Source organism: Rattus norvegicus, chromosome 6 (assembly GCF_036323735.1).
Source record: "Rattus norvegicus strain BN/NHsdMcwi chromosome 6, GRCr8, whole genome shotgun sequence".
Classification (NCBI taxonomy): domain Eukaryota; kingdom Metazoa; phylum Chordata; class Mammalia; order Rodentia; family Muridae; genus Rattus; species Rattus norvegicus.
Window position 1 is genome coordinate 78801393 of NC_086024.1, and position 12940 is coordinate 78814332.

Sequence of the window (12940 nt, forward strand, 5' to 3'; positions counted from 1 at the left end):
AAAAACAAACAAAAGACCAATAAAAGGGGAAAAACAAACAATAATTATCACTATTACCACATCAGTAACTGCCATGTATCAAGCCCCTAATTTCAAAACACCGTGCAATCTTTTATTAGTATTTTCTTCCTTAATGCAGTAATTCTCTGCGGCAAATACTGTCATTACCCCAACTGTCCTAGTGAGGATACTAAGGGAGGTTACATTCATGACCTTGTAAACAGCAAAGCCACTTGAACTGATCTAAGTAAGAACCACATATGGTTTTCCCCATTAATACCACAAGTATGATGCAAATTGTCCTTTGACCACTGACTGTTGTAAGCACAAATATTTAGTATTGTCTGGTGGAATTTTGAACCTCTGTGGACATTAGCAGTGCAGTCTTGCTATAGAGGGGAGGAGATGTGTATTGTTCTAAGGCTGCCACATTTTACCTTCTTTCATAAAATATTAACTCTAAGTAGACTATACATCTTTAGGTGTGGAGCTATGGATGTAGCTCAGTGGTAAAGCAGTTGCCTCACATGTGTGACAACTCTATATTTGGACCTCAGCTCTGTAAAAATGTAAAACAAAATGTTAGATATGTATGCCATACTGAGGAAGCAATAAAAATGCATGTACAAAACTTACAGAGTCATAGACAAAAGGTGACAGGATATCAATTCTATCTAGTCTGAGGAAGACAGGAAAGAAAAGAACACCAAGACCAACAGAAAATGAAGAGTGGAATCAATCAAATATGTCAACAGTTGCATTAAAAGTAAACAGCCAAGAAATCTGAGGAGAGGGCTCAGACGGGGAAGTGTCACCCCACAAGTCTGATAACCTGAGTTCAATCCCCAAAACACGCATAAAAGATGCTATGAAAAGTGGTGGATGACAGTGGTGGACAGTTGTGGACAACAGAAATGGATAGTGGTGGACAACAGTAGTGGACAGTAGTAGACAACAGTAGTGGACAGTGGTTGACAGTGTTAGTCAACAGTAGTGGACAGTGGTGGACAACAGTAATGGACAGTGGTGGACAACAGTAGTGGACAGTGGTGGACAGTAGTATACAGTGGTGGACAACAGTAGTGGACACTAGTGGACAGTGTTAGTCAACAATAGTGTACAGTGGTGGACAACAGTAGTGGACAGTGGTGGACAAAGTAGTGGATAGTGGTAGAGAATAGTAGTGGACAACAGTAGTGGACGGTGGTGGACAACATTAATGGTGGACAGTGGTGAACAACATAAGTGGACAGTGGTGGACAACATAAGTGGACAGTGGTGGACAACATAAGTGGACAGTGGTGGACAACATTAATGGTGGACAGTGGTGGACAAATGTGTACAACCACAACAACAAAAATACTAAATACCTGAAGATATTTTAACTATACAGTAATCTTAGCAGAAAGGAAAATGCCACATCCTTTTTATTCATAGATGATAGAGTTGTACATATACACACAGGCATAATTGCATGTGTGCATGCGTGCGTGCGTGCGCGCACACACACACACACACACACACACACACACACATACACACAAATGATAAATAAAACTAAGCTAAAAATCAATCTTCAAGAATCTAGTAGAGAGCTATTAGAACTCCTACCTGAGAACAGTAAGGTTGAAGGCTACATAACTTCATACATAAACTTCAATGTATTCCTATACATGTTAGCAAAGAAAAGTGAAAATAAAGAAAAACTACACTGGTACCTAAAGAATAAAATACTTAGATATAAAACTAGTAAGTATAAAGTATATACTTTGAAAGCTGTAAAACCTTGCTGAGTGAAACTAAAACCCTAAACAAGAGAACCTTTCTAGCTGAGAGGCTGAAAGACTTAGTACTGTTAGGATGACAGCACTGTGCCCAGATCTGCAGACCTTATACCCGATGACATCACCATTGGATCTAAGCTTCCCATCTTACTCTTGCCAAATTGACCCTAGAATTCACAGGGAAGTGCAACAGACTCAAGGTACAAAACAACTCAAGAAAGAATATACTTGGAGGACTTGTACTTTTTTTTTTCTTTTGAGACAGGGTTTCTCTGTGTAGCCTTGGCTGTCCTGGAATTCACTCTCTAGTCCAGGCTGAAGAGATTTACTCCACCTACCAAGTGTTGGGGTTAAAGATGTGCACACCACCCCCACTGAAGGACCCACACTTTATAGTCTGAAGAATTGTGGCAAAATAAATCAAGGCACCATAGTACTATATGACAACAATCAAATGCTTAGAAATATGGTAATAATTTTTTTTCTGTCTGTTTGGTCTTGAGACAAGTTCTCACTATGTAGCTGAGTGTTACCTAGAACTTACTGAACAGCACACGTTAACCTCAAACTTATGATTCTCTTGCATCAGTTTCCCCAGTGCTTACATTATGCATGTGCTAAGTCTAGTTGGTCAGTTGCCTTTTTATAATGATAACATGGAAATTCAGTGAGAAAAAATTCATTAACAAGTAGTATGGGACCACTTAGATAGACATGGAAAAGAATAAAGTTAGACCTTACATCGTCTACACAAAGTTAAATCAACATGAGACACAGGCCCAAATAAAAGAGCTAAAAAGATTAAAAGTTTTGGAAAGAATGACCAGAGTTTGAATCAGATCAGGTCTTAATTTTATTACTAGAGAAGATCCCTTACTAGTGTCCATGTGGTGTAAAAAGCCATTATCAGTCCCTGAAATTTTGTGCTATAGATGATACTAAAAATAGTAAAATGAGATCCTACATTATGAGAAAAATATTTGTAAATCATATCTAATAAGGAATTTGCATCTAAAAATGAATAAAGAACTTATACTAAGAAGATGACACAAAAGGCTAGCAAAGATGGGGCTGGAGAGATGGCTCAGCAGTTAAAGGAACCTGCTTCTCCTGCAGAGGACCCAGGCTGTCCCAGCACCCACATGGAGGCTTACGACCATCTCTACATCCAGTTCCAAGATATCTAACATCCTCCTTTGGCTTCTGCAGGCACCAGGCATAGATATGTTCCACATACATAATGCAGACACACACTCAGACACATGAAGTAAAAGTATTTAAAAAAAAAGACTGTAAGAATTTCATTTCCTAGAACTTCTATAACAAACTATACAAAGTAGGTGGTTTTGACAGTGCTATGTCTCTAGAGGTAACAGGAGAAGCCTTTTTTACCAGGCTGTAGCAATCCTCTGCATTCCTCACCTTCCAGCTGTATCTATGATTTCTGCCTTGTCACTTGCTTTCTATCTATGTGCATGTGTGTTTCTTAGAAGAACAACAGTCAGATTTAGAAGCACGTTTAATCTTGAATGACCTTTCTTTAACTGTATCTGTGCATTGATTTCCAAATTACAATCTGAGGTTCTGGGTAGACATGGATATTTTATAAGGCATATTTAATACAGTATAAATTTCAGTACTTCCCCCCTCAACACATACAAATGGCCATTCTAATCACTTAAAAATGCCCAGTAATATATGGCAAATCAAAACCACAAGACTCAACTCCCTAAATGAAATTAACCTACAAAGATGAATTTAAAAGGCAGTTGGTACTGAGCATGTCATGACAGGGAGGCAGAGTCTGCACACATGGCTGGGAAGAATAGAAATACTGCATACAAACCAGGCTGGCAGCTTCTCAACACCATAAATGAAAGCAGCACTAACATTGGATTGTATTGTTGCTTATTTAGTAAACATATTACTTTTAGCTAACATATTAGATAATAACTATATTTCAATATTGGTTTATCAATTTTAAAGCTGCACACTAAGACAAGAGGATGTCAATAACAAGAGAACCTACTGAAGCCAAATGACATATGGAAATATTTTCCACTTTATTGATTTTATTTTTAAACATAACACTGCTTGGTTTTTAATATGCTTATATAGGAATTACATTTAATTAATTAGATAAATTAAGGAGGTCAGCAGTGATGTTTATGGCAAGGTTTTCCAGAAACTCTGATGCTTAAATTGGGACTTGAAGGATAGATAGACACTATACATTTAGTTAGAACTTACAACCTGTGATCATTTCATTGTTAATAAAACAACCCACACAAACAACCCCCCTCCCCAAACAAGAAACATAACATTCAGGTCTAGGTCTAAGAAAGAGCAGTGAGCCAGTGACATGATGGAGAATGTGACTGAATATAGATCCGAAGATTCTGGTATATGAAAAAGAAAACAATGTATAAAACAGAATAGAAATTAAAGAAATAGAAACAGAACACACGAAATGAAGAGAGAACTCATTTGCTTAAGTAATTGCTATGTAGGCACAAGGACATGAGTTTGATTCTCCCAAACCTAATTAAGAGGAAAAAAAAGTGTAAGCAGATCCCCCCCAACCCCCACTTGCCAGAGACCTGCACGCCTTCTGTTCCCACCTGTGCTGGAGACCGGTGACCAGAGCCCAGGCACCAGACCCAATCTCACACAGCTCACACCCCAGCTGCAGCTCGACTCCCCAGATATTCTGACACATCCAGGCTCACAGGACCACAGGATTATAGGAAGGACAGGTTCCACCCAGAGGCAGGGAGGCCAGATAACACAAGATACAACCAGATAGTGAAAGGCAAGCACAAGAACACAAGCAGCAAAAAAAAAAATTGACTTGGCAACATCAGAATCCAGTTCTCCTACCACAGCAAGTCCTAGATACCCCAACACACCTATAAAGCAAGATTCAGATCTAAACTCTCATTTTATGACGATGACAGAAGACTTTAAGAAGAACATAAATAACTTCCCTAAAGAAATACAGAAGAACACAATCAAACAGGTGAAGGAATTGAGAAAACCTGTCCAGGATCTAAAAATGGAAATAGAATCATTAAAGAAAACACAAAGGGAGACAGCCATAGAGATAGAAAACAGGAAAAAGAACAGGAGTCACAGATGCAAGCATCACCAGCAGAATATAAGAGATAGAAGAGAAAATCTCAGTGGCTGAAGATAGAATAGAGGACATCAACACAACAGTCCAGGAAAAAAACAAAAAAGCAAAAAGCTCCTATCTCAAAATATTCAAGAAATCCAGGACACAATGAAAAGACTGAACCTGATAATAATATGTACAGAAGAGTGAAGATTCCCAACTCAAAGGGCCAGAAAACATCTTCAACAAAACATACAAGAAGCCTACAGAACACCAAACACTAGGTCCAGAAAAGAAAGTCCTCTCACATAATAATTAAAACTCCAAATGCACAGAACAAAGAATATTGAAAGCAATAAGGGGAAAAAGTCAAGTAACATATAAAGGCAGACCTATTAGAATTACACCAGACTCCTCACCAGAGACTATGAAAGCCAGAAGATCCTGGACAGATGTCATACAGACCCCTAAGAGGACAAAAATGCCAGCCTAGGCTACTAGACCCAGCAAAACTCGTAATTACCATAGATGGAGAAACCAAGGTAATCCAAGACAAAACCAAATTTAAACAACATCTTTCCATAAACCCAGCCCTACAACAGATGGAAAAGTCCAACACAAGGAAGAAACTACACTCAAGAAAAAGGAAGAAATTAATCTTTTCATAACAAACACAAAACAAAAGAAACACACAAAGTTCCACTTATAATAAACAACAAAAATAACAGGAAGCAACAACTATTGGTCCCTAATATCTCTCATTATGAATGGACTCACTTCCCCTATAACAAAACATAGGCTAACAAACTAGATATGTGAACAGGATCCAACGTTTTGTGGCATACAGGAAACATACCTCAGAGTCAAAGACAGACATTAACTCAAAGTAAAAGGATGGGAAAAAAATTTTCCAAGCCAATGATCTGAAGAAACAAGCAGCAGTAGCCATTCTAATATCTAACAAAATAGACTTTCAACCAAAAGTTATCAAAAAAGATGGGAAAGGACACTACATACTCATCAAAGAAAAATCCACCAAGATGAACTCTCTTTTCTTTTTCTTTTTTCTTTTTTCGGAGCTGAGGACTGAACCCAGGGCCTTGCGCAAACGCTCTACCACTGAGATAAATCCCCAAACCCAAGATGAACTCTCAATTCTGAACATCTATGCCCCAAATAAAAGGGCACCCACATTTGTAAAGAAATATTACTGAAGCTCAAAGCACACATTGAACCTCAAACAATACTAGTAGGAGATTTCAACACCCCACTCTCACCAATGGACAGATCATGTAAACAGAAACTAAACACAGTGAAAGTAAAAGAAGTTATGAACCAAATGGATTTAATTGATATCTACAGAACATTTCATCCTAAAACAAAAGAATATACCTTCTTCTCAGCACCTCATGGTACCTCCTCAAAAATCAACCAGATATTCAGACATACAACAAACCTTAACATAATTAAAGAACACTGAATTGATCCCATGTATTCTACTGGACCACTACAGACTAAGGCTGGACTTCAATAACAACAAACACAACAGAAAGCCCACATACACATGGAAGCTGAACAACTATCTACTCAATGATAACTTGGTCAGGAAAGAAATAAAGACTTTTAGCATTCAATGAAAATGAAGGCACAACATATAAAAACTTACGGGACACAATGAATGCAGTGCTAAGAGGAAACTCATAGCTCTGAGTGCCTCCAAAAAGAAACTGGAGAGATTATACATGAGCTGCTTAACAGCACATCTGAAAACTCTAGAACAAAAAGAAGCAAATACACCCAAGAGTAGATGACAGGAAAAAAAAATCAAACTCAAGGCTGAAATACACCAAGTAGAAACAAAAAGAACTATACAAAGAATCAATAAAATCAGAAGCTGGTTCTTTGAGAAAATCAGTAAGATAGATAAACTCTTAGCCAGATAAACCAGAGGGCACAGAAACAGTATCCAAATTAACAAAACCAGAAATGAAAAGGGAGACATAACAACAGAAACTGAGGAAATTCAAGAAATTATCAGATCCTACTACCAAAGTCTGAACTCAACAAAACTGGAAAACCTGGATGAAATGGATGATTTCCTAGACAGATATCAGGTACCAAAGTTAAATCAGGATCAGGTAAACCATTTAACCATCCCATAACCCCAAAAGAAATAGAAGCAGTCATTAGAAGTGTCCAGACCAAAAAAAGTCCAGGACCAGATGGTTTTAGTGAAGAATTGTATCAGACCTTCAAAGAAGATCTAATACCAATACTCCTCAAACTATTCCATAAAATAGAAACAGAAGGAACACTACCCAAATTCTTTCTATGAAGTCAGTTCCGCTGATACATAAACCACAAAACGAACCAACAAAGAAATAGAACTACCAACCAATTTCCTTTATGTATATCGATGCAAAAATACTCAATAAAATTCTCGCACACGGAATCCAAGAGCACATTAAAACAATCATTCACCACATTCAAGCAGACTTCATTCCAGGGATGCAGGGATGGTTCAACATACAGAAATCCATCAATGTAATCTACTATATAAATAAACTCAAAGAAAAAAAAAACCCTGATCATCCCATTAGATGCTGAAAAAGCCTTTGACAGAATATAGCACCCATTCATGTTAAAAGTCTTGGAAAGATCAGGAATCCAAGGCCCATGCCTAAACATAGTAAAAGCAATATACAGCAAACCAATAGCGAACATCAAACTAAATGAGAAGAAACTCAAAGCAATCCCATTAAAATCAGGAACAAGACAAGGCTGCCCACTCTCTTTCTACCTATTCAATATAGTACTCAAAGTTCTAGCCAAAGTAATCAGACAACAAAAAAGGATACAAATTGGGAGGGAGGAAGTCAAGATATCACTATTTGCAATGATATGATAGTATACATAAGTGACCCCAAAGAACCTACCAGAGAGTTCCTACAGCTTATAAACAACTTCAGCAAAGTGACTGGATAGTAACAAGTCAGTAACCATCCTCTACACAAAGGATAAAAGGGCTGAGAATGAAATGAGGGAAACAACACCCTTCACAATAGTCCCAAATAACATAAAATATCTTGGTGTAACTTTAACCAAGCAAGTGAAAGATCTGTATGACAAGAACTTCAAATCCCTGACAAAAGAAATTGAAGAAGATCTCAGAGGATGGAAAGCTCTCCCATGCTCATGAATTGGCAGGATTAATATAGTAAAAAATGACCATTTTGCCAAAAGCAATCTACAGATTCAATGCAATCCCCATAAAAATTCCAATTCAACCAATTCTTCACAGAATTAGAAAGAGCAATTTGCAAATTCATTTGGAATAACAAAAAAACCAGGAGAGCAAAAACTATTTTCAACAATAAAAGAACTTTTGGGGGAATCATCATCCCTGACCTCAAGCTGTATTACAGAACAGTAGTGATAAAAACTGTGGTATTGGTACAGAGACAGGCAGATAGATCAATGGAATAGAATTGAAGACCCAGAAATGAACCGACACCCCTGTGGTCACTTGATCTTTGACAAGGGAGCTAAAACCATCCAGTGAAAAAAGGACAGCATTTTCAACAAATGGTACTGGTTCAACTGGAACTTTGCAGGTAGAAGAATGCAAATTGATCCATTCCTACCTCCTTGTACAAAGCTCAAGTCCAAGAGGATCAAGGACCTCCACATAAAGCCAGATATGCTGAATCCAATAGAAGAGAAAGTGGGGAAGAGCCTAGACTACTTGGACCATCAATGGCTTATGTTTTAAGAGCAACAACTGACAAATGGGACCTCAAAATCGCAAAGCTTCTGTAAGGCAAAGGACACTGTCATTAGGACAAAGTGGCAACCAACAGATTGGGAAAAGATCTTTACCAACTCTATATCCAAGAGAGGGCTAATATCTAAAATATACAAAGAACTCATGAAGGTAGACTCCAGAGAATCAAGTAACCCTAATAAAAAATGGGGTACAGAGCTAAACAAAGGATTCTCAGCTAAGGAATACCAAATGGCTGAGAAGTACCTAAAGAAATGTTCAACATCCTTAGTCATCAGGGAAATGCAAATCAAAACAACCCTGAGATTCCACCTCACACCAGTCAGAATTGGTAAGATCAAAAATTCAGGTGACAACAGATGCTGGTGAGGATGTGGAGAACGAGGAACACTTCTCCATTGTTGGTGGGACTGCAAGCTGGTACAACCACTCTGGAAATCAGTCTGGAGGTTTCTCAGAAAATTGAACATTCTGCCTAAGGACCCAATTATACCACTCCTGGGCACATGCCCAAAAGATGCTCCAACATATAACAAAAACACATGCTCTACCATGTTCATAGCAGCCCTATTTATAATAGCCAGAAGCTGGAAAGAACTCAGATGCCCTTCAACATAGGGATGGATACAAAAAATGTGGTACATCTACACAATGGAGTACTACTCAGATATCAAAAACAATGACTTCATGAAATTTATAGGCAAATGGATGGAACTAGAAAATATCATCTTGAGTGAGGTAACCCAATCACAAAAAAACACACATGGTATGTACTCACTGATAAGTGGATATTAGCCCAAAAGCTCGTATTACTCAAGATACAATCCACAGACCACATGAAGCTCAAGAAGACGAATGACCAAAGTGCGGATGTTTCAGTCCTCCTTAAAAGGGGGAACAAAAAATATTCATAGGAGGAGATATGGAGACAAAGTTTGGAACAGAGACTGAAGGGAAGGCCATTCAGAACCTGAGCCTGCTGCACCTGGGGATCCAGCCCATATACATACAGTCACCAAACCTAGACAATATTGCTGAAGCCAAGAAGTGCATGCTGACAGGAGCCTGATATAGCTGTCTCCTGAGAGACTCAGCCAGAGCATGACAAATATTGAGGCGAATGCTAGCAGCAAACCATTGAACTGAGAACTGGGTCACCATTGAAGGAATTAGAGAAAGGATTGAAGGAGCTGAAGGGGTTTGCAATCCTGTAAGAACAATACCAACCAACCAGAGCTCCCAGAGACTAAAGTACTACCCAAAGAGTACACACGGACAGACCCATGGCTCCAGATTTATCTGTAGCAGAGGAAGACCTTGGTGGGCACCAATGGGAGGAGAAGCCCTTGGTCCTGCCAGGGCTGAACCTCCCCCCTAGGTGTAGGGGAATGTTAGGGCAGGGAGGCAAGAAGGGGGAGTGATTGGGGAGGGCAAAACACCCTCATAGAATAAGGGGCGGGGGATGGGATAGGGGGCTTATGGACGGGAAACAGGGAAAGGGAATAAAATTTAAAACATAATAAAAAATATCCAATAGAAACAGAAATAGGCAAAAACTCTATTCTTATACTTTTGATAACATATATCTTGATAAATCTCAATAAAATATATTTTTATAAAATAAACAGTAATAAAATTGACCCAAAACCTGAAAAAATCTGAAAAAGATAAATGAAATTTGAAATTTCAAGTACCAGGTAATAATTTTATGAAGTTCACCATAACCTTCATTCTAAAAACCTACAGTGAACACAACAACAAAAATCTATAGAACCTGCTAACAAATGGACATAGAGCTTGAATTTACAAAATGAAATTTTAATAAACTGAACAACTAAACAGGTTTTTTTTAGATTTATTATTTTATGTGTAAGGGTATTTTGCCTACATGTGTATACGTGTACCAAGTGTGTGTCTAGTGCCCACAAAGGTCAAAAGAGGGCTTTGGATTCTCCAGGGCAGGAGTTATAGACAGCTGTAAACCACCATGTGAATGCTGGGAGTCAAACCCGGGTCCTCTATAAGTACAGCAAGTGTTTTTGAAATTGCTGTGCCAAGTCTCCAAATGTATACACAGTTTTTATATTAAAATACACCAATTAGTTAAGAAGTTAAAACTATAGAACACCTGAATGGGTGCTAAAAAGAATTCTGAATAGGAAAGAGAATGGAGTAATGTTGCAATTATCCAAAAATAATAATTTTGAAAATATACACAACAACTTATTTTTTATAAAAATCATACAAGATATGCTCGTATGCTAGCTATGCAAAATCATCTATTTTAAATGAATAATAATTTTTCATGAGGAAAAGGAGTTACCATCATTAAAAACAGAAAAGGCAAAGATGTGCATCCATTTTTACTACATTACTTACCACTGACCTAAAAGTTCTGGTCAGTATAAAATACGATATAAGTAAAGCTAACTATGAGAGGAGAGATTGTTTGAAGATAATGGATTTTATACCTAACAAGTCTTAAGAGAAAGAAGCAAGTGTAAGACGCTTAAAGCAGTGTAACAGTCCACTAAAGTGTTGGGTCCAAGATAAACATTAGTAATGGAAAAAACAAAATACAATATCAGGGACTGGAGAGATGACTCATCCATTAAAGGCTATGCTCAAACCCAAATTGTCAATAATATAACAGTGAATATCCTATTTATAATTAACAATAAAATAAAATAAGAAAATACTCAGGAATTACCCATATAAGCAAGTTTTGGGTCTCAGAATAAGACAGCAAAATTATTCATGGAAAATATATTATGTAGCTTTAATAAATTAAACATCAGCATATATACAAAACGACAGATAAATCAACAGAAATACACATAGCTTTGAAGCACTAAGCTTACTGTCTGATAAAGGCAATACTAAATCAATAGGAAAGATCCAAGTTAATTTAACAAACTATAAAACTAGATCATTTTCCAACATCCAACCTAGTTCCAATTCTCTTTTTAAAATTACATATTTTTAAAACTTATGTATTTATTTTTATTATTGCTATTTATGTGTATATGCATGTCTGTATATATGTATGTGCATATTAGTGCCCATGCAAACAAAAAATGGGTGCCAGGTCTCAGGCATTGGAGCTACAAGGCAATAGTGAGCCACCTGACATGGTGCTCGGAACTGAATTCAGTTCCTGTGCAAGCGCAGTGCATGCTTTTAACCACTGAGTCACCTCTCGAGCTCTCTCCCTTTAAGAGAGTTTTTATTTACAACTATTACTACTATTATTATTATTTCTCTTTTTATTATTGTATGTATATGTATGCATGCCAGCTACCTTTGTTATACAACCCACACCTACCTGCCTAAGAAGGTTCTACTCACAATAGACCGGGCTCTCCTACATCAATTCACAACCAAGAAAATGCCCCAAAGACATGCCCACAGGTCAATCTCACAAATGCAATTCCTTAATTGAAGTCCCCTCTTCCTAAGGGTGTCAAGCACATTTATGAATATAAAGAAACCCAAGATGAAGAGCCTTTTTGAAGAGGATCCTAACAAGCAGAAGAGATGTAAATAGGAGTAGTGTATGAATAAAAGGGCAACTTTGGTAAACGTAATGAGATGGTTCAGCATAGGGCTTTTCAAAATGGAGCATTCATGGAGCAAATGTGCATCTCAGCTCATTTCACTTTGAATTCTTATACAACAGTGATGTCATGGCAGGTTGCTTATTTTAAATTAGCTGTTCAATCTATCATAAGCGAATGAGTTATGATTAAGTATGGCACAGAAACCTAAGGATATTTTACACATTCAATTGGTTTTCTCCAATTTAAAGGGAATTGTGAAATGCACAAAAAGAATACAAGTATTTCAAATACAAGTATTTCAAGTATATCAAACATCTTAATGCAGTTCTAAAATTTTCTTAAAAAATAATCTATCTACAATATAATGACCCAGTTTTTACTCAAAAGCTGTAACTTAACAGTACAGTATTAGTTTCCATTGCTGTTCGCAATATTACTATCAACAGAAATAGCTAAGAGTTTCCAGTTGTAAATATGAAGATTTCCCAAGAACTCACCACTGCCTTGAATCCAAGTTCCTCAGTTCTCTGAGCAGCTTTTCATTTTTCTTCAGGAGATGAAAGCTCCTCCTAAATGGAGAGATTTATAAACATTTCATCATCTTTGCAGTGAAGGACTTGTTAGTCTGCAAACACTTCCTGTTCTACTCATACACTTTTCTACACTTTTAACACAAAGGAGAACTAGACCCTAAAGA

General features: G+C 37.4%; 1 protein-coding gene across 1 annotated transcript in view; it reads right to left on the reverse strand.

The window, feature by feature from the left end:
* The window catches only part of Ralgapa1 (Ral GTPase activating protein catalytic subunit alpha 1), a 274933-nt gene that overhangs the window by 88839 nt on the left and 173154 nt on the right, over positions 1–12940 (reverse strand). Inside the window, exon 34 of the mRNA NM_020083.4 lies at positions 12741–12812. Within this exon, the coding sequence (NP_064468.4) occupies positions 12741–12812 (72 nt within the window). The remainder of the gene's footprint in view (positions 1–12740; positions 12813–12940) is intronic.